Genomic DNA, 17,452 nt, shown 5'->3' with positions numbered 1-17,452 from the left:
AACTGCATGAATGCGTTTCCTTTGTGGCGGGCCGTCAATTTGGTACCTGGGCCTTCAGTGGGGACTTACCACCACTATCACGTCGCAATTATAGAAACCATATTACTATACAAAAACACAATATAACAATGGGTGGCATTACAGAGAGAGAGAAGTATTTCGCATATGGAGAGTGAATACCATTTTACTAAAGCAAGCTTCAAACCTCTACACTACCACCTCAACTGTGCCACTTACATCATCTAGAGCAGTTCTGAATAAATTTTGTCTAATAACATGACAAAAACATTAAAATGTGAATAAAATATAACCTACTCACTAGAGATGCATACTTATAATTTGCACCTCTCCTCAGAGGCTGTAAGCCAGTGGTACTGCTCGTATTTACTGTTCTGGAAGTGGCAAACAAACCCTTTCCGTGGCTGAGACAAGCTAGCTATCTTCGGGGCTGGCCGACCTCTCCTCATGATGTCTAGCTTTTCTTGAAAACATTTTTAAGTATGTCCGAGACCAAATTAATTTCTCTTCCTTCATAGGTGTAAAAAAAGTCTTAACTCAGCTGTATTGGCCCTGGGAGGTGAATATGAAATCTGATTGGTTAAATAAACAGATCCATTGATAATAGAGACTAGGGTAAAAAGGCCAGCAGTACTGACTTTTAAGGCCCTGGGCAGATTAGATTGACATGGCAGCACATAGAGGCTAAAATCTGATAACAATTTGATGTTAGATGAAAAATCTAACATTCACATACACGTAATGGAAGTGGTGCAGCCATGAGAAACACTACGAAATAAAGAGAATAAACTGCTGGGAATAAATTAATACAATTTCATAGAACAAATATTAGAATTTAGGTTGTAAATGTAGGTCAGTGCTTCTGATAGTGTTTAGGCCTTTAGTCTTTGGTGGCTCTGACCGCCCACCACTGTGTTTCCTAATAAAGTAAACAGAGTGTATGTGTTTCAGATCTCTTGACGGAAACTGTTTTTATTTCAGATACAGATAAGCTTTAATATTATACATTTTATTAGGAATAAACTTTATTCTATTTCAGTACACAGAACAAAATAGACCTTTTCATTCAGCTATTTCATGCGACACAAAATTCACGGCGCATGAGCATTAAACTCCCTTCTGATTGGGTGATATCTGGTCCAATCAGAGACGTCCTTGTTGCTTGGTCCATGGTTCAGTCCGAACTTGCCGCTAACGCTAGCAGATGCTGTAGTTAGCTTGGTGGTGGCCCACAGTGTACAGGTGTAGAGGAAAATGAGTTCTATTGGGACCGGGGTAAGTTTATATTATATATATTTTTTTACTTGTTTTTTTTTTATATGTATATGTATATATACCTGTTTTAGTTGTGAGGAGTTTGAGCGCGCTGTGTATTGAGTGTTTTGTAGCTGCGCTGCTTCTCCCACAGTGCAGGAGCACATTGAGGGATTGATGGTGACGAAGTGCAAATAAAAGCTTTATGATATTTTTAGTTATTAGGGTCAAAATGGACGTATAATCTTCCAGTAAGGTTTTTAAATGTTGCTGCTGGTTTCTGGTGAAGTGTGAATTTAGAATTTCGTTTCAGTCTGTGCTGAGTCACTGCCTGCTAACAATGAATAACAAGCTAAAGCTCAGATGACACCTAGCTAACTGGCTAACAAAAGTGAAAGTAATCTTCCCTTACTCCCAAAACTAATAAATATTTGCTGTCATATTCTCTCTATATGATATCCGGTATATTATAATATACTATATAGTGCTAATTCATTTGAATAACAGTAGTAATAAGAAGAATGCATCGATACAATAATTATTTTCTTTTTCAATACAATATTTGTATAACGCTTCTATAAGTGGACATTGTCTCAAAGCAGCTTTGCAGAGAGAAAGATAGATATATATTAAATCTATATTTCCATGTAATGTACCATCTATTAATTCTGCTTAGCTTTTCTAAGGACTAACAGGTTTTTTTCTATGTCCCCAAATTCAGTATGACTTGTCTGCCTCAACTTTTTCGCCGGATGGCCGGGTATTTCAGGTAGAATATGCCATGAAAGCGGTAGAAAATAGCAGGTAAGTGATGTTTCAAGAAAGACTCATTACATGTTTTTTTTCTGTGTGTCTTTTTGTTGATGGCTTTTTGCTTGTTCGTGCAGCACAGCTATTGGAATCCGCTGCAAAGATGGAGTCGTGTTTGGTGTAGAGAAGTTGGTGCTGTCCAAACTGTATGAAGAAGGCTCCAACAAGCGTATCTTCAACATCGACCGTCATGTTGGCATGGTGCGTAGATATGTTCATGGTGTAAAGAGCTGTATTTGTGCTGAAACAGAGAAGGCTGGTGATGTACACGACTATACCACTTTAATAGAAACTGATGTAACCAGTGATCGTTCATGTCGTGAGGTGTCCAGTTAGCCAATCATGATGAATAAATACAATCATGTGACTCCGTGGGTTTCACTGTTGTTAGTGCCAGACAGGCTGGTGTGGGATTCTTGCTTGGCAGAAGTGGTCATAAAAACCACCAAGTTTTTTAAAGTTGTGAGTTGCTTTTCTGCTCACTGTGGTTGTAAAGAGTGTGATCACTCTCCTTTGACTTAGCCCTAATATTTCCACCCATAAGAACTACTGCTCACTTGATGTGGTTTTACATCTTTGTGTATAAAATTTGCATTTTAAATCTCAAATTAGCAGCAATTTCTGAATATATTCAAACTTTTAAGTTTATTTGTCATATGTACAGAAGTCAGTGACAGTTTGTACAATGAAATGCTTTGATGAGGCTACAGGCAAATGACAGCAAACATTAAACAATATTAAACAGTGAAAAGAAAAAAGTAATAATGAGGCATAGTTATAATTAATAATGTATTAATAATAATGATTCCAATCATACAATGCATACAAACTCTACCTGATTTCTTGCACCTGTTTATTTTATTTTTTTAAAGCTGTCTCACACTTAACTTCTAGCATTGTATCCTGTCTGAGATTAGATAAGAGCACTTTTAAGCTCACCCCCCACACCCCTTTTTCTTTTGTCTTTTTTTTTTACTGCACAGCTCTAAATTTATGGACAAATTAACAATAATGCTTCTTTCGCCACAGTGGGTCATCCGTCTCCATACCCCCCTGTCCTCTACATCTGCCTCTTTTAAACCAACTACCTGCATGTCTTTCCTCACCACATCCATAAACCTCTTCCTTGGCCTTCCACTTTTCCTTCTTCCTGGCGGCTCCATCCTCAACATTATTCTACTGATATACCCCATGTCCCTCCTCTGAACATGTCCAAACCATCTCAATCTCACCTCCCTTACCTTGTCTCCAAAACGTCCTACATGCGCTGTCCCTCTAATAAACTTTTTTCTAATCCTGTCCATCGTCGTCACTCCCAACAAAAACCTCAACATCTTCAGCTCTGCTACCTCCAGCTCCACTTCCTGTCTTTTACTCAGTGCCACTGTCTCTAATCCATACAACATCGCAGGTCTCACCACAGTCCTATAAACTTTCCCTTTCACTCTTGCAGATACCCTACTATCACAAATCACTCCTGCCACTCTTCTCCACCCACTCCAAGTCCAACTGACTTTCCACTATTCATCTTCTTAATCGCTGCTCTCACTTCCTCCTAACTAATCCTATCCACTTCCTGCTTCACCATCTCCACACTATGTAACCTTCTCTCTCCCTTATTTTCCTCGTTTATCAGCTGCTCAAAATACTCCCTCCACCTTCTCAACACACTCTCCTCACTAGTCAACACATTTTCATCTCCATCCTTTATTGCTCTAACTTGCAGCACATCCTTCCCAGCTCGGTCTCTCTGCCTGGCTAATCTGTATAAATCCTTTTCTCCTTCTCTAGTGTACAACTTCTCATACAGCTCCTCATATGCCTTTTCCTTGGCTTTCGCCACATCCCTCTTCACCTGATGCCACATCTCCTTGTACTCCTGCCTACTTTTCTCATCACTCTGTCGATTACAATTCTGTTTTGCCAACTTCTTTCTCCCTATGCTCTTCTGCACTCATTCCACCACCACGTCTCTTTGTCTTCCTTTCTATTTCCAGCTGTCACACTAAATACCTTTCTAGCTGTCTCCCTTATCACTTCTGCAGTAGTTTCCCAATCATCCAGCACCCCCTCACCACCACTGAGCCCCTGTCTGATCTCTTCCCTGAATCTCACTCTACAGTCTTTCTCCTTTAGTTTCCACCATCTTATTCTTATTTCAGTCCTCACTCTCCTCCTCTTTTTCTTCACATCCAAAACCATCCTACAGACCACCATCCGATGCTGTCTAGCTACTCAGTCCTCTGCCAACACCTTACATTCTCCAATCTCCTTCAGGCTGCATCTCCTACATAGAACATAATCCACCTGTGTGCACCTTCCTCCACTCTTATACGTCACCCTATGCTGCTCCTCCTTCTTAAAATAAGTGTTCACCACTGCTATTTCCATCCTTTCAGCAAAATCTACCACCATATGCCCTTCCACATTCCTCTCTTTAAAGCCATACCTACCCATCACCTCTGTTCCCTTCACCTACATGCCCATTAATGTCTGCCCCAGTCACCAATCATTTATTCCTAGGTACACCATCTACCACTTTATCTCACTCAATCCAGAATTTTTCATTCTCCTCTCACAGCTCACTTGTGGAGCATAAGCACTGATGACATTTATAATCACACATTTAACTTTCAGCTTCACGTGTATCCCTCTATCAAAAACTCTCTTCACCTCCACTACACTCTTACTGTACTCTTCCTTCAGAATCACCCCTACACCATTTCTCTTTCCATTCACACCATTATAGAACCTCCACTCTCCTCCACTTCTCCTTTCCCTGCCGTCTTCCTCCTCTCCTTCTCCTCCTTCGGCCAACAGTAGCCCAATTTCCACCTATACCCTGTTGATCATCGATACCTGTGGCGATCGATGGTAACCTGGGCCTCGACCGACTGAATTTCTGATTTGTGATCTGCATATTTGATTTGGCACATGTTTTATGCTGGATGCCCTTCCTAACGCAACCCACCCCATTTATCCGTGCTTGGGACCGGCACTAAGAGTGCACTGGCTTGTGTAACCCTAATGGCTGGGTTAATACTGCTCTAATACCCTATTTTTTCTATAGTAACAACTCGTTTAGAAACTTGTATGGCAGAAGGAATCGAAGGAAATGAATCTAATCATTATATTGTTCTGTAAAAAGCAGTTTATTGAACATTTGTGGAAGGAGTCTCGGTTGTCAGCAGTTTAGGAAGATTTCTGAAGTCTCTGTAACAAGCTGATACAAGTGGGGGGGGATTTGGTGATATGAGCTGATATAATGTTAGGTGCTAACAAGAACTAACTTGTTTCACAAGTGCCGCACAACATCAACTTTGGATTTATAGATTATATAACTGGATCCTTGCTCTGTTTTTAGGCCGTGGCAGGGCTGCTTGCAGATGCCAGATCTCTTGCTGAGGTGGCAAGGGAAGAAGCATCCAACTTCCGCTCCAACTATGGCCATGACATCCCTCTGAAGGTAATAATTAAAGCTGCAATACACTGGTTGCATATTTTACATCATTATTGTTGTGTACAAGGTAAGTCTTGTATTGTCGGTATTATAGAGCCTCAATAGATCAATCAATAGACCTCAATAGACCAATCATCTTTAGTTGTAGTTGAAAGAAATGAGTAATGTAACTTGTGAAAATAATGAAACTTGCACTGTGCTGTGTAAAAAAAAAAAAAATATAATTGTTCTATTTCCTCATGATTTTGCTTTTATTTTTTAAAAAGCATCTAGCAGACAGAGTCGCCATGTATGTTCATGCCTACACATTATACAGCGCTGTACGGCCTTTTGGGTGCAGGTAAGGGGAACAAATACAAAACAGGAACAACATTATCACTATAGTAGTAGCTTTTTTATGTTTTTAAGATTTAAAGAAGCTCTGATTTCTGATTCTAGTTTCATTCTTGGCTCTCACGATGAAGATGACGGACCCCAGCTGTACATGGTGGACCCTTCGGGGATCTCATATGTAAGATGACTCATAAGTCAGTTTTGCCTCATACATGCTTTAAACATGAATTAAATTTGCGAGTTCTTAGTACAAACATATCAATGTGGTGTCCCTAATTATAGGGTTACTGGGGCTGCGCTATTGGAAAAGCCAAGCAAGCTGCAAAAACAGAAATTGAGAAACTTCAGGTGGGTTTTTACTGTTTGTGTGGCTGAGCTCACGTCGGTCCTTATTCTTCAGAGTTGTGTAGAAATGAGCGCAAATGTGAACGCATGAAAAATGACAGAAAAATGAATTTGCAACCAAATTTATGACACTGATTAGAAAAATGTAATTGATTAATCAGCTTTATTTGCATGGAAAAAAGATAATGTATTTATGGCTATGATGATATTTGTTTAATTAAATTTTGTTTGTACTACCCCACTCATCACATCATTGATTTTGGCTATTTAAGCTAAGCAAGTTGTTAAATTGTTGTGCTCAAAATTCCCACCTTCACTGACCAGACACGAGTTTGAGTTTAAGAACACTGATTGTGGAATTTCCATACACACATTTTTTCTGATTTGATATAAGGTGAGGATATGTGCGAGATGAGAAACAGAATGGCAGTACAGTGGAACCTCGATACGCCTCGACAGTTTGCGACTTTCCGTTTGGAACTGGACTAACTCGCTAAAGAAATCTGATAGTTCATGAGAAGCAGCGAGTGGCTCGAAAGTTCGGAGTAACAATTCAAAACAGAGTTTGTACCAATAAATTACATAAATGTTTTGTAACATTATTTTATTATTAGTTTAAAGTAGTAAATAAAACATTTGACAAGCAATTCACCATTTTTTTGAGTGTACAGTACAGAACATTGAGTGTACAGTACAATTCCCCTTGAAAAGGGAACCATTAAAAGAAGAGTCAAAAAATCGTGATTTTTTTTGTTACTCGCGAGGGGTCAAAGAACGTAACTGCCGCGAGTATCGAGGTTGCACTGTATTCCTGGAGATAAATAGTTCTTGTTCGATATGTGAACTGTTGGATAAAGGCAGCTTTTTGAAACGTGTTTTCAGACAAAAATGTATCTGGATTAGTGTAGACGTAGTCAAAGCTTGTTCTGTGGACTTTTTCAGTGGCTCCTTCTTTTAAAATGTCCTTTTTATTAACAGATGAAAGATATGACCTGCCGAGAGCTGGTGAAAGAGGTTGCAAAAATGTAAGTACAATCTACATTGAGAGTTTAATAGCTCATGACCTTCTGTAGAGTGAAACCTGTAGGCCATTGTGTACTGATCTTGTGCTTCAGCACTGTAAAACAAATGGTTGTATGTGTTCAAAATACAAACCTTTTCCTGACAACATAATGGAAATATAATGTAAATGCCAATACATGCAGTAGTGATTTCCATCCCTGTTCCATGATTGAGTAAACTGTGATCAGTTGCTCTCGGGTCTGGAGTACTCATGCCCTGGGTATTTTGAGTTTTTATTTTTTTCCTCTGTACAGTGTGACATGACATTTTAACAAATTTGAAATGGAAATTTATCTTGGTTAAATACTTCAGAGAATTCATGACCAGTGATCAGCAATGAGATAAGATGTTCAAAGCTTCAAAGCTGTGTAACTACCGCGCATGACGTGACGAGCGATTTAGAGGTTCTTCCAAAGGTCGTGCAAATAAAAAAAATTTATAATAAAAAAAAATTGTTGTCTTTAGCTGAATCTGCATGATCTTCTGTGGATGTAGTGCACTAGAGAGGGTGTAGAGCACCAATTTCATACCATGTGTATTTAAAAAACATTACTCTGCATTACTTATAAATCAACCAGTTTATTGTGACTTGACATGCATTTTGCCTGAACAAGGAAAAGCAAGTTTAGTGTAATAAGAAAATGTTTAAGAGCCATGTGCTGCTGTATTGTATGTCTGATTCAGAAAATGTCTGGATTAACGTGTGTGCGTAAATGGTGGGACAAAATAAATGCCATGCAGGGGTATTTTAGTGCCAGGCTGAGAATTACTTGTCTTTTGTGTTACTGAAACAATTTCCCTGGCTAGATTATTGAGCTATTTGCCAGGTTCAGCAAATATGGCATCTCATTTTAATTGCAGCCAATTGTAATGTAATTTCATTCATATATATATATATATATATATATATATATATATATATATGAGAGCAAGAGTGTACACATAGACAGCATATTGTCAACATGGGTGGTAAAATATAAGTATTTTACAATGTAAAAACTGTTTTACCAATAATATGCACACACAAAAATGCCTTTGGTTCTGTCACATATTTTAAGAAGTAAAAATACCCAAACAAAAGTGTTAAATGCAAACTCTTCAAAAGCTGCATTACTAGTGACTTGACTTGTTTGCTTGCCACTAAGGATATCGCATGGTGACATTATATAGTGAATTCAGTGCAGTCAAATCATCTTTGAAATTTTTCACTTGTGTAGTCATGACTGTGATTTGGGCATACCACAATGCCACCCTATATCATAGCTGTCAATATTTAACAATTTTCTTGCAAATGTGTTTTTTTTTTTTTATGGACCAGTGTTATAAACAAGAAATAAAGTGATGTCATAATATGGCAGAATATTTTATTTTTCCTTTTAAAAAGAACTAGATCCCAAAGAATTTACACATGCATTAAAGCAGGTCAGCTAGATGAGATTGATTTGTATGTTTCCATTAACAGTGCATTTGGTGAATCCTGCTTCTCTTCCTTTTCCTCAGATGAACTTTTATATTTTGTCAGTTGTCATGAAAAATTTTGTTTATATCCACTTGTTGCTACTAATGTTGTAGAGAAGCTTTCAGTGGGACCGTTGCTGCAATTTAATTTTATCATCTGAACACAGATTAGCATGGTGGATACATACAGTGAGATGTCCCAGTGTGGTTTCACTGAATATAAGCAGTCTCGGAAAACCGCTTGTCCAATCAAATTAGTGGACCAGGGCTGATTTTGTACAACAATCACATTGTGGCACCCCGAGTTTAAATCTCGGTACACTTTATTCTTTACACTGGAAAAGGTTCTTTCAGGATGAGCACAAGAGCAATTTAGTGTCACCTGAGGAGTTTCTTCTGTTTTTACAGCATCTACATTGTACACGACGAAGTGAAGGACAAAGCCTTTGAGTTGGAGCTGAGCTGGGTTGGAGAAGGTAATGAGCATTCATGTTTTAGGGAGAAAGAAGTAAACTTGCCATATCAGTACGTGTCTTACTGAACATATTTTTTTTCAGTCACAAAAGGACGACATGAGTTGGTCCCTAAAGATATCAAAGAGGAAGCTGAGAAATATGCTAAAGTAAGTCCTTTAGCAGTAAGAGTCACTTAGTTTTGTCGGTCGTTTTTATTAATTCCTTTTTTTCCTTCCCCCTCAGGATTCGCTGGAGGAAGAAGACGACTCCGATGAGGACAATATGTAACAAACTTGATGCCTGTATTCTCCAATATACTCATTTTACATGCACCTGTCAGCCCTCAAAATTTCTTTTATATGTTTTCTAGATGCCTGAAATCTGTGTATGTATGCCTAAGATCAGAATTAAATAAATGGAAAATATTTCTCTTCTCTTCCTTGGACTAGAATATTTGAGCACAATTAATATGGCCAGCATTAACTTAAAATTGGAGCATAGCACCAAGTCCAATGCAGCCAAATGTTTGGGGACACCAGGTCATAAGTATGGTATGTTCTTTTTGAGTTTTGCATTCCACATTCCTCCTCCAGATTGGGGAGTGCTTTTGGAGACTTGTGCTCATTTAGATACAAGGGGTGTTACTAAAGTCAGGTATTGATGAGGTGAGGAGGCCTGGGGTGCACTCAGTATTCACATTTATCCCAAAGGTGTTCAGTAGGGTTGGAGTCGGAGCTCTATAGCAGGAAATCTTCCACTTTAACCTATGCTAAGCATATGTTCATTGAGTTTGCTTTGTGCACAGGGGCATTGTCATGCTTGAACAGGTTTGCGTCTCCTAGTTTAAGCGAAGGGACAATTTCATGCTACTGCATCCACAGACATCCTATAGGATTGTGTGCCTTCAGCTTTGCAAAAACAGTTTGTGAAAGAACCACATATGGCTGAGAAAGTCAGGTGTCCCAATACTTTTGTCCAGATAGTGTATCTGTACACTATTACACTATGAACAAACAGAAGTCTGGAGTAGTACACTGCAAGGACTTGAACCTTGTGCTGAGCTTCAGCAGTGCCGGCCACCAGTGTGAGGAACAGCAGAGCAACCGTTTGTCCATTTATAGCATTTCATAACACTGACGTACTGTTTTCACTAAGTTCTAAGCTTAGCATCTTAACTAATAGGTATAGGTGTAAAGGTATAAAGGCTGTTTTAAACCAGATCGCAGTATAATGTTAAAATTGGCAGACTGATGTTATAAAATATACCAGACAGGTTCAGCCACAGGGGTAACTTTGTTTACTTAATTAGGAACATCTGTTTAACTGCACATTCATGTCATAATCTAAATAGCTAATGTTGCAGCAGAACGGTACATGAAAATGGGGGGAAAAAAGAGGAAATGCATTTAGAGGTCAAAGAAGGCCAAAAATAAGACCAGATTGCTGACAGGAAGGTGACTGTAATAACTCTTTACATCTGTAATGAGCAGAAAAGCATTTCGCAATGCACAAGAATGCCAAACATTGAGGGGAACAGGCTACAGCAGCAGACATCCACTCCTGTAAGCAAAAGAAAAGAAATACAGTGGGAATAGGATCAGAAACAAAACAGCTGCATGGCAGTTTCCCTGAGTGCGTTTGTCCAAATTGGTTTAATCTTTATACGATGTGGAGTAAAAAAAAATAAATAAATGCTCTGATCTGCAGCTTCAGAAATACTCAATCCAGCAACTATGCCATTGTCAAAGTCCTAAAAACACATTTTGCCATTTTAATGACTGAGGTAAAAATTAACTGTGGCTCAAAACCTGTACTTGTGTACAAGGTCACACAAGTGCCTGTGTGGATAACTGAATTAATAAGTGTACCTGCTAAATGTGTCTGTGAAAGTGGCAGGTGAGTGTAGATAGTAATCTGATTTTTTTTGGGGCAGGGGGGTCCGTGACTTTAGATTAACAATTTATGCAAAATGAATTAGAAATTGTGTAATTATTTCAGAAACAGGATGTTAATTACTTTTTAAAATTATTTCAGAAACAGCAAAACATGGTGATGCTAAGATGATAATCTCGTCCTGTTATTTCGGGCTGGTAAGAGTTGTTTCAGCAAACCTCAAGGTTTTAACTCCTTTTATTTATTTTTTTACTTTAAATGTTTAACACCATGTTTGGCAAATGTGGATAAAAGATGCATGTAGGGCTGCTGCTATCAATTATTTTAGTAATCGAGTATTTTACAGATTACATCGACTAAGAAGTACTTTTTCTTTATTAAGGAGAAATACTAAATACAAGAAAAAGATAAGGCAGGTCTCTTAAAATGAATGTCTCCTTTTTGTAAAAATTTACATTTTATTGCTGAAATTGCATAAAAGAAGAGCTGTGAAAACTAAACTGATTTAGTGCATTTAATTGCCATATTACATCAAAATACACAAATAAAATCATTTATTTCAGATTACGTAGAATGGAAACGTACTGTACAGTGTTTATGTTTTAGTTTTAAATGATTCGGTCGTTTTCTTTGCCTGAATCCTATGGAAGCTCATTTCCGCAACATTCAAATCTTAATGATAAATAATTCTAACTTTATTTCTTATTAACATCCAACATTTCTGGTGCATCCACCGGTAACCATGTTGTGGGCCTGAAGTTTGAAGCTGTTGGTGTATAAATGAGGCTCCGCTGCTTCATCATGTTCCGTCTCCTCCCGAGCTGATTGTTAGACAGAGTTCTCTACAGGGATTAGAGGTTTAGTTTGATACCATGCGATTCTATAGATTTTTGCCGATTTCATTTTCAGTGTGTAACGCTTTCTGGCACTACAGAAGGGTTCAACGCTGCCTGAGAGAGAGAGAGAGAAAAATTTGCAAGAGAAAGTCAGAATTAGGCAAACTTTTTTTCTTTAATGTGGCGGAAATGAGCTTTGGTACGAGTCTTCTCTGTGCCCTATTCCTCCATTTTTCATTCCGCAGTGTCGTCTGTGTTTACCTGTCCAGAGCGCACCAGTGTTTAGCGGGTGGTACGTCAGTGGAGAAACAGTGCTCTGTGTGTAGTTAAATGGACCAACCGAAGAATAACAATAATTTATAATAATTAATAATAATAATTTGTCTCAGTGATTTGTATTTATTTATATTTTTGTATTTGAATTACTCAAGGAATCGTTTCAGCCCTAGATGCATGTAAACACATTAAAGAAATGAAAACAAGCAGTGCTTTCTCCCAGTACATATCCAAACAACAGGTTTCCTCTATTCATCACTTTACCTGATGTGGGTTAGAGAATTATAAAGACAGTTTCCAAGTGAAATGAAAAAGTACAGGGAATAACTGTTGTACAGTGAAAGCCTTAATCTGTAACTCATGAGCTGAAAATATGATGTCCAGGAAAGTTTCCATTTTGAGTTCACATGTGTTAATGTGATGAATAACTATCAAGAGCTCCATTTTAGTAAACCAAAATTAAGGACAACACTTACGAGTGTGTGTGAAATCCAGCCCACTAAACAAAGCACTCATAAGAGAGAAGTCAGATTCACAAGATACAACTTGGCTTGTCTCTCCATTTTTATTTGAACGTACTTTCTACATGCACAAAAAGTGCACGTGTGCATTTTCGCTTTAGGAGAATGTAATCCAGCGACTGAGGAAAGAGGCTTCATTATACATTTATAAACTCGTATCCTACCAGTCACTAATACAACATCCACTGAACCAACAGACTTGCTCTCTATAATCCAAAAAAAAAATTATAAAAATAAAAGACTGAAGCAACCACCAACGTATAAATCTGACTGGAACAAGAGACACACATGGCATTCTTGCTGGAAACCATATAAGGGGACCTTGTATTCGAATTTGCATACCATATGCTACCTTCCTGCGACTCCTCTGATGTGTTTGTAAAACATGAGCACTTACCTGGAGCCATGATGACACAACATTCCATGCTTTAAACAGGGCAGGTGATCATCCCATCAGCACTGGTTATGACTTTGAAAGTGCTACTTGACAGAAATCAAAACAACCAAACGACAATGAACGGCAGTTCTGCTTTTCTGGTAATGTCTCCACGTTTGATAGGATACAATACAGACACCATGCTCCACAGTACAGCACGATACGCTACAAACTCAATTTTGTGTGAGAGACTGCCACAGCGAAGAACATTAAAGTTTTCTGCTCAGAGAGTCAACTGAGAACCAAAATGTTTAGTCTTTTTTGCTAATTAGATGCAAATAATTATCCAAATAATTTAAATATTTGCATATGAAATTGTCTACACAAGGAAGTATAATCATATATAGATAAAGTCTCTGTAGCTTGTTGGGAAAATTGCAATTACAGTGAAAGCATTAATTAACAAGAGCTCTGATTACCCCCAAAAGTGAAAACTGTATTTAAAGGTTTACTTGTACAGAGGGATTGTCAAGCGCATCCTGAGAAGCTGCATCACTGCTTGGTTTGGGAATTGCCTCAGATCAAAGGCCTTATAGCAGATAGTGACCGATAGTGACCGCCTGAGAAGATCATTGGGGTCTCACTTTCCTCCATCACGAACATTTATACAACACGCTGAATCCGCGAAAGCCAAGCACATTGTGGCTGATGCAGTTTTGAATTCAATTGCACTCATGTGCACTTAATAAAATGGATGGTAGTTAGTTTTGTGTTAAAACATGTCTTATGTAGCACCTTGGTCCTGTGGGAATGCTATTTCATTTTACTGCATACTTTACATGTTTATAAAGCCTGCTTGACTTTCATTTCGTTTGCAGCGCATACAGATTTTCACAAATACCCTTGTGCAAGCATGTACAGTAAGGAAAATAAGTATTTGAACACTCTGCTATTTTGCAAGTTCTTGCACTTAGAAATCATGGAGGGGTCTGAAATTGTCATCGTAGGTGCATGTCCACTGTGAGAGACATAATCTAAAAAAGAAATTCCAGAAATCACAATATATGATTTTTAAACTATTTATTTGTATGATACAGCTGCAAATAAGTATTTGAACACCTGTCTATCAGCTAGAATTCTGACCCTTAAAGACCTGTTAGTCTGCCTTTAAAATGTCCACTTCCACTACATTTATTATCCTAAATTAGATGCACCTGTTTGAGGTCGTTAGCTGCATAAAGACACCTGTTCACCCCATACAATCAGGAAGAATCCAACTACTAACATGGCCAAGACCAAAGAGCTGTCCAAAGAAACTAGAGACAAAATTGTACACCTCCACAAGGCTGGAAAGGGCTACAGGGAAATTGCCAAGCAGTTTGGTGAAAAAAGGTCCACTGTTGGAGCAATCATTAGAAAATGGAAGAAGCTAAACATGACTGTCAATCTCCCTCGGACTGGGGCTCCATGCAAGATCTCACCTCGTGGGGTCTCAATGATCCTAAGAAAGGTGAGAAATCATCCCAGAACTACACGGGAGGAGCTGATCAATGACCTGAAAAGAGCTGGGACCACCGTTTCCAAGGTTACTGTTGGTAATACACTAAGACGTCATGGTTTGAAATCATGCATGGCACGGAAGGTTCCCCTGCTTAAACCAGCACATGTCCAGGCACGTCTTAAGTTTGCCAATGACCATTTGGATGATCCAGAGGAGTCATAGGAGAAAGTCATGTGGTCAGATGAAACCAAAATAGAACATTTGGGTCATAATTCCACTAAACGTGTTTGGAGGAAGAAGCATGATGAGTACCATCCCAAGAACACCATCCCTACTGTGAAGCATGGGGGTGGTAGCATCATGCTTTGGGGTGTTTTTCTGCACATGGGACAGGGCGACTGCACTGTATTAAGGAGAGGATGACCGGGGCAATGTATTGCGAGATTTTGGGGAACAACCTCCTTCCCTCAGTTAGAGCATTGAAGATGGGTCGAGGCTGGGTCTTCCAACATGACAATGACCCGAAGCACACAGCCAGGATAACCAAGGAGTGGCTCTGTAAGAAGCATATCAAGGTTCTGGCATGGCCTAGCCAGTCTCCAGACCTAAACCCAATAGAGAATCTTTAGAGGGAGCTCAAACTCCGTGTTTCTCAGCGACAGGCCAGAAACCTGACTGATCTAGAGAAGATCTGTGTGGAGAAGTGGGCCAAAATCCCTCCTGCAGTGTGTGCAAACCTGGTGAAAAACTACAGGAAACGTTTGACCTCTGTAATTGCAAACAAAGGCTACTGTACCGAATATTAACATTGACTTTCTCAGGTGTTCAAATACTTATTTGCAGCTGTATCATACAAATAAATAGTTAAAAAAAAATCATACATTGTGATTTCTGGATTTTTTTTATTTATGTTATGTCTCTCACAGTGGACATGCACCTACGATGACAATTTCAGACCCCTCCATGGTTTCTAAGTGGGAGAAGTTGCAAAATAGCAGAGTGTTCAAATACTTATTTTCCTCACTGTAGTACAGAGATGCCTAAACGAGACGTTTTCCCTATAAAAGGGCCACAAATCAAACTCGACTGCGGGCCATAGGCTGAAAAATTAATGTTGCATTACACCAACCAACAGAACATTTTTAAAAAGGTGCCATGGTTCCCCTCACTTATGATTTCATAATATTCATTAGAAAAACATTATTCTGCTTAACTGCAACTGTATCAGTTTCAAAAATCTAGTTCAGAAAAACTATACAACGAGAAACAAGCCGAATTACTTTTTTTCCCCTCTATGGCACGGTGAGCCAAACAGGCCCTAATTTGGGCATTTCTGATATAGTACCTCCTGTCGTGCAGTCCAGATGGCTTGCGTCACCTGTTTACTAGTACTGTCCGTACACTAGACTCGTGTCAAAGTATATCACGTCAATTGAATACATGTCGGTATCTCAGCACGTTTAGGCCTAGTTATTAAGCATAGTATCAAATAACTGACTCCAGGATCAGTATTTATGCATGCATAAAAATCTCACTCGGCCATGCATTTTGGCCTGAAAGGTTGGAAGGCATCACTGAAATCTATTTAAAAATGATTAAGCTGGAAAGTCGTGGTGTTCAAGTGGGATCTGTGATGAGAATGACGTGACAATTATTAGTGGCACTGGAATATTTAATCAAAAAGAAAAAAAGGTTTGTTTTACAAACTAAAGGTCTATTTGACTGGTCACTGGTTGTCAAAGGGTTTAATTTAAACCTCAATTATCAAAAAATCAAGTACAAAATGTGTGTTTGAATCAACATTAATTAATGGAACTAGTAATGTGCTGGATTGAGGGACACATGATTAAGGAATATAATGGAAAAGTGGTACTCAACGATTACGATTTTGGTTAGTGATCAGAAGGTCGGGGGTTCAAGCCCCAGCACTGCAAAGCTGCTACTGTTGGGCCCTTGAGCAAGGCTCCAGGGGTGCTGCATGAACTCAAGTTTCCTGGTGAGCTGAGACATGCAAAGAAAGAATTTCACTGTGCTGTAATATACATGACTTTTTTAAAGCATATTTTTCTTTTTTTACAAAAAGAACTAATATTATAATAATAATGATCCCAACAAATACTCATATTTGCGTGATTAGCAAATTAAACAGGAGGGTCCAACTAAGTGACGTGCATGAATGTGACCCAGGTGCTGTAACAGCTCCTTCTGACTAGCGTGACTCTGTTGTCTTCCGTTTACGTCACGTGTCTGTGCTGCGCGCTGCCGCGTTACGGCGCCATTATTCTCATAGCCTTCAACTGACCTTTTCTTTTATTCTATCGCGTTTACACCACTCTCACCTCAACCCGGCAGCGAAAAATTAAATACTAACTGATGGAGACCATTTTCGGTGCTGATAAGGAAAAAATAACCAATAAAGACATTCAGGTTTTAGCCGAATTTCTGTATCAGCTTGGACTCACCTCGACATCGCAGAGCACGGCGTCAGTGGGTCCAAAATATCTGCGTCGAGAACAAAATGGCGAACGCGCTGTTCGTGCTGACATGCGCACTCAGCGCGAACGGCTTTTATTTTTTTCCCTTCTGAAATAAGATCGCCCCCACCACCCCACGTTGTGTGCATGGTGTCGACCAATGAGCGAAGTAGGCGGGTCGTTTCGAAGACATCCCAACCAATCATCGTGCCAGACAACCTGCGATCAAAAACGCCGAGCCAATCCGAGGTCAAATGTGCTCTGTTTTAATTGTAACGATTAGGCCGCCATGACAACCAATAGGAAAGAGGCATTCGAAGCGCCGCTTTCATACTGACCAAACACTGCTCAGAGAAAGGTTTGTCCAATGGAATTGGGCG

General features: G+C 39.1%; 1 protein-coding gene and 1 long non-coding RNA gene across 2 annotated transcripts; one reads left to right on the top strand and one right to left on the bottom strand.

The window, feature by feature from the left end:
* Window positions 1-1,137: 1,137 nt before the first annotated feature.
* Window positions 1,138-9,631, top strand: psma3 (proteasome 20S subunit alpha 3). Its single transcript, XM_046856599.1, has 11 exons — window positions 1,138-1,293; window positions 1,994-2,076; window positions 2,160-2,283; window positions 5,447-5,548; window positions 5,809-5,882; window positions 5,981-6,053; window positions 6,158-6,223; window positions 7,199-7,245; window positions 9,149-9,216; window positions 9,298-9,362; window positions 9,439-9,631. Exons 1-11 carry the CDS (start codon window positions 1,273-1,275, stop codon window positions 9,481-9,483), a joined length of 768 nt encoding a protein of 255 aa, XP_046712555.1. The 5' UTR covers window positions 1,138-1,272; the 3' UTR covers window positions 9,484-9,631.
* Window positions 9,632-10,282: 651 nt separating this feature from the next.
* LOC124389929 lies at window positions 10,283-17,369 on the bottom strand. Its single transcript, XR_006926663.1, has 3 exons — window positions 17,061-17,369; window positions 16,477-16,599; window positions 10,283-10,755 (listed from the first exon to the last, which is right to left on the bottom strand). It is a non-coding gene; the product is annotated as an uncharacterized LOC124389929 (long non-coding RNA).
* Between the last annotated feature and the right edge of the window lie 83 nt (window positions 17,370-17,452).

The sequence above is a fragment of the Silurus meridionalis genome, chromosome 8 (assembly GCF_014805685.1).
Source record: "Silurus meridionalis isolate SWU-2019-XX chromosome 8, ASM1480568v1, whole genome shotgun sequence".
In the NCBI taxonomy this organism is placed as follows: Eukaryota; Metazoa; Chordata; class Actinopteri; order Siluriformes; family Siluridae; genus Silurus; species Silurus meridionalis.
The sequence above is the reverse complement of the archived record's forward strand: the minus strand, read 5'-3'. Positions and strand labels throughout refer to the sequence as shown.

Bases quoted from the DNA above. Each gene is read 5' to 3' on its own strand.
- psma3 (XM_046856599.1), top strand. From the start codon at position 1,273: ATGAGTTCTATTGGGACCGGG. The intron at 1,294-1,993 runs GTAAGTTTATAT...CCCCAAATTCAG, and splicing joins TGAGTTCTATTGGGACCGGG to TATGACTTGTCTGCCTCAAC. The intron at 9,363-9,438 runs GTAAGTCCTTTA...CTTCCCCCTCAG, and splicing joins AAGCTGAGAAATATGCTAAA to GATTCGCTGGAGGAAGAAGA.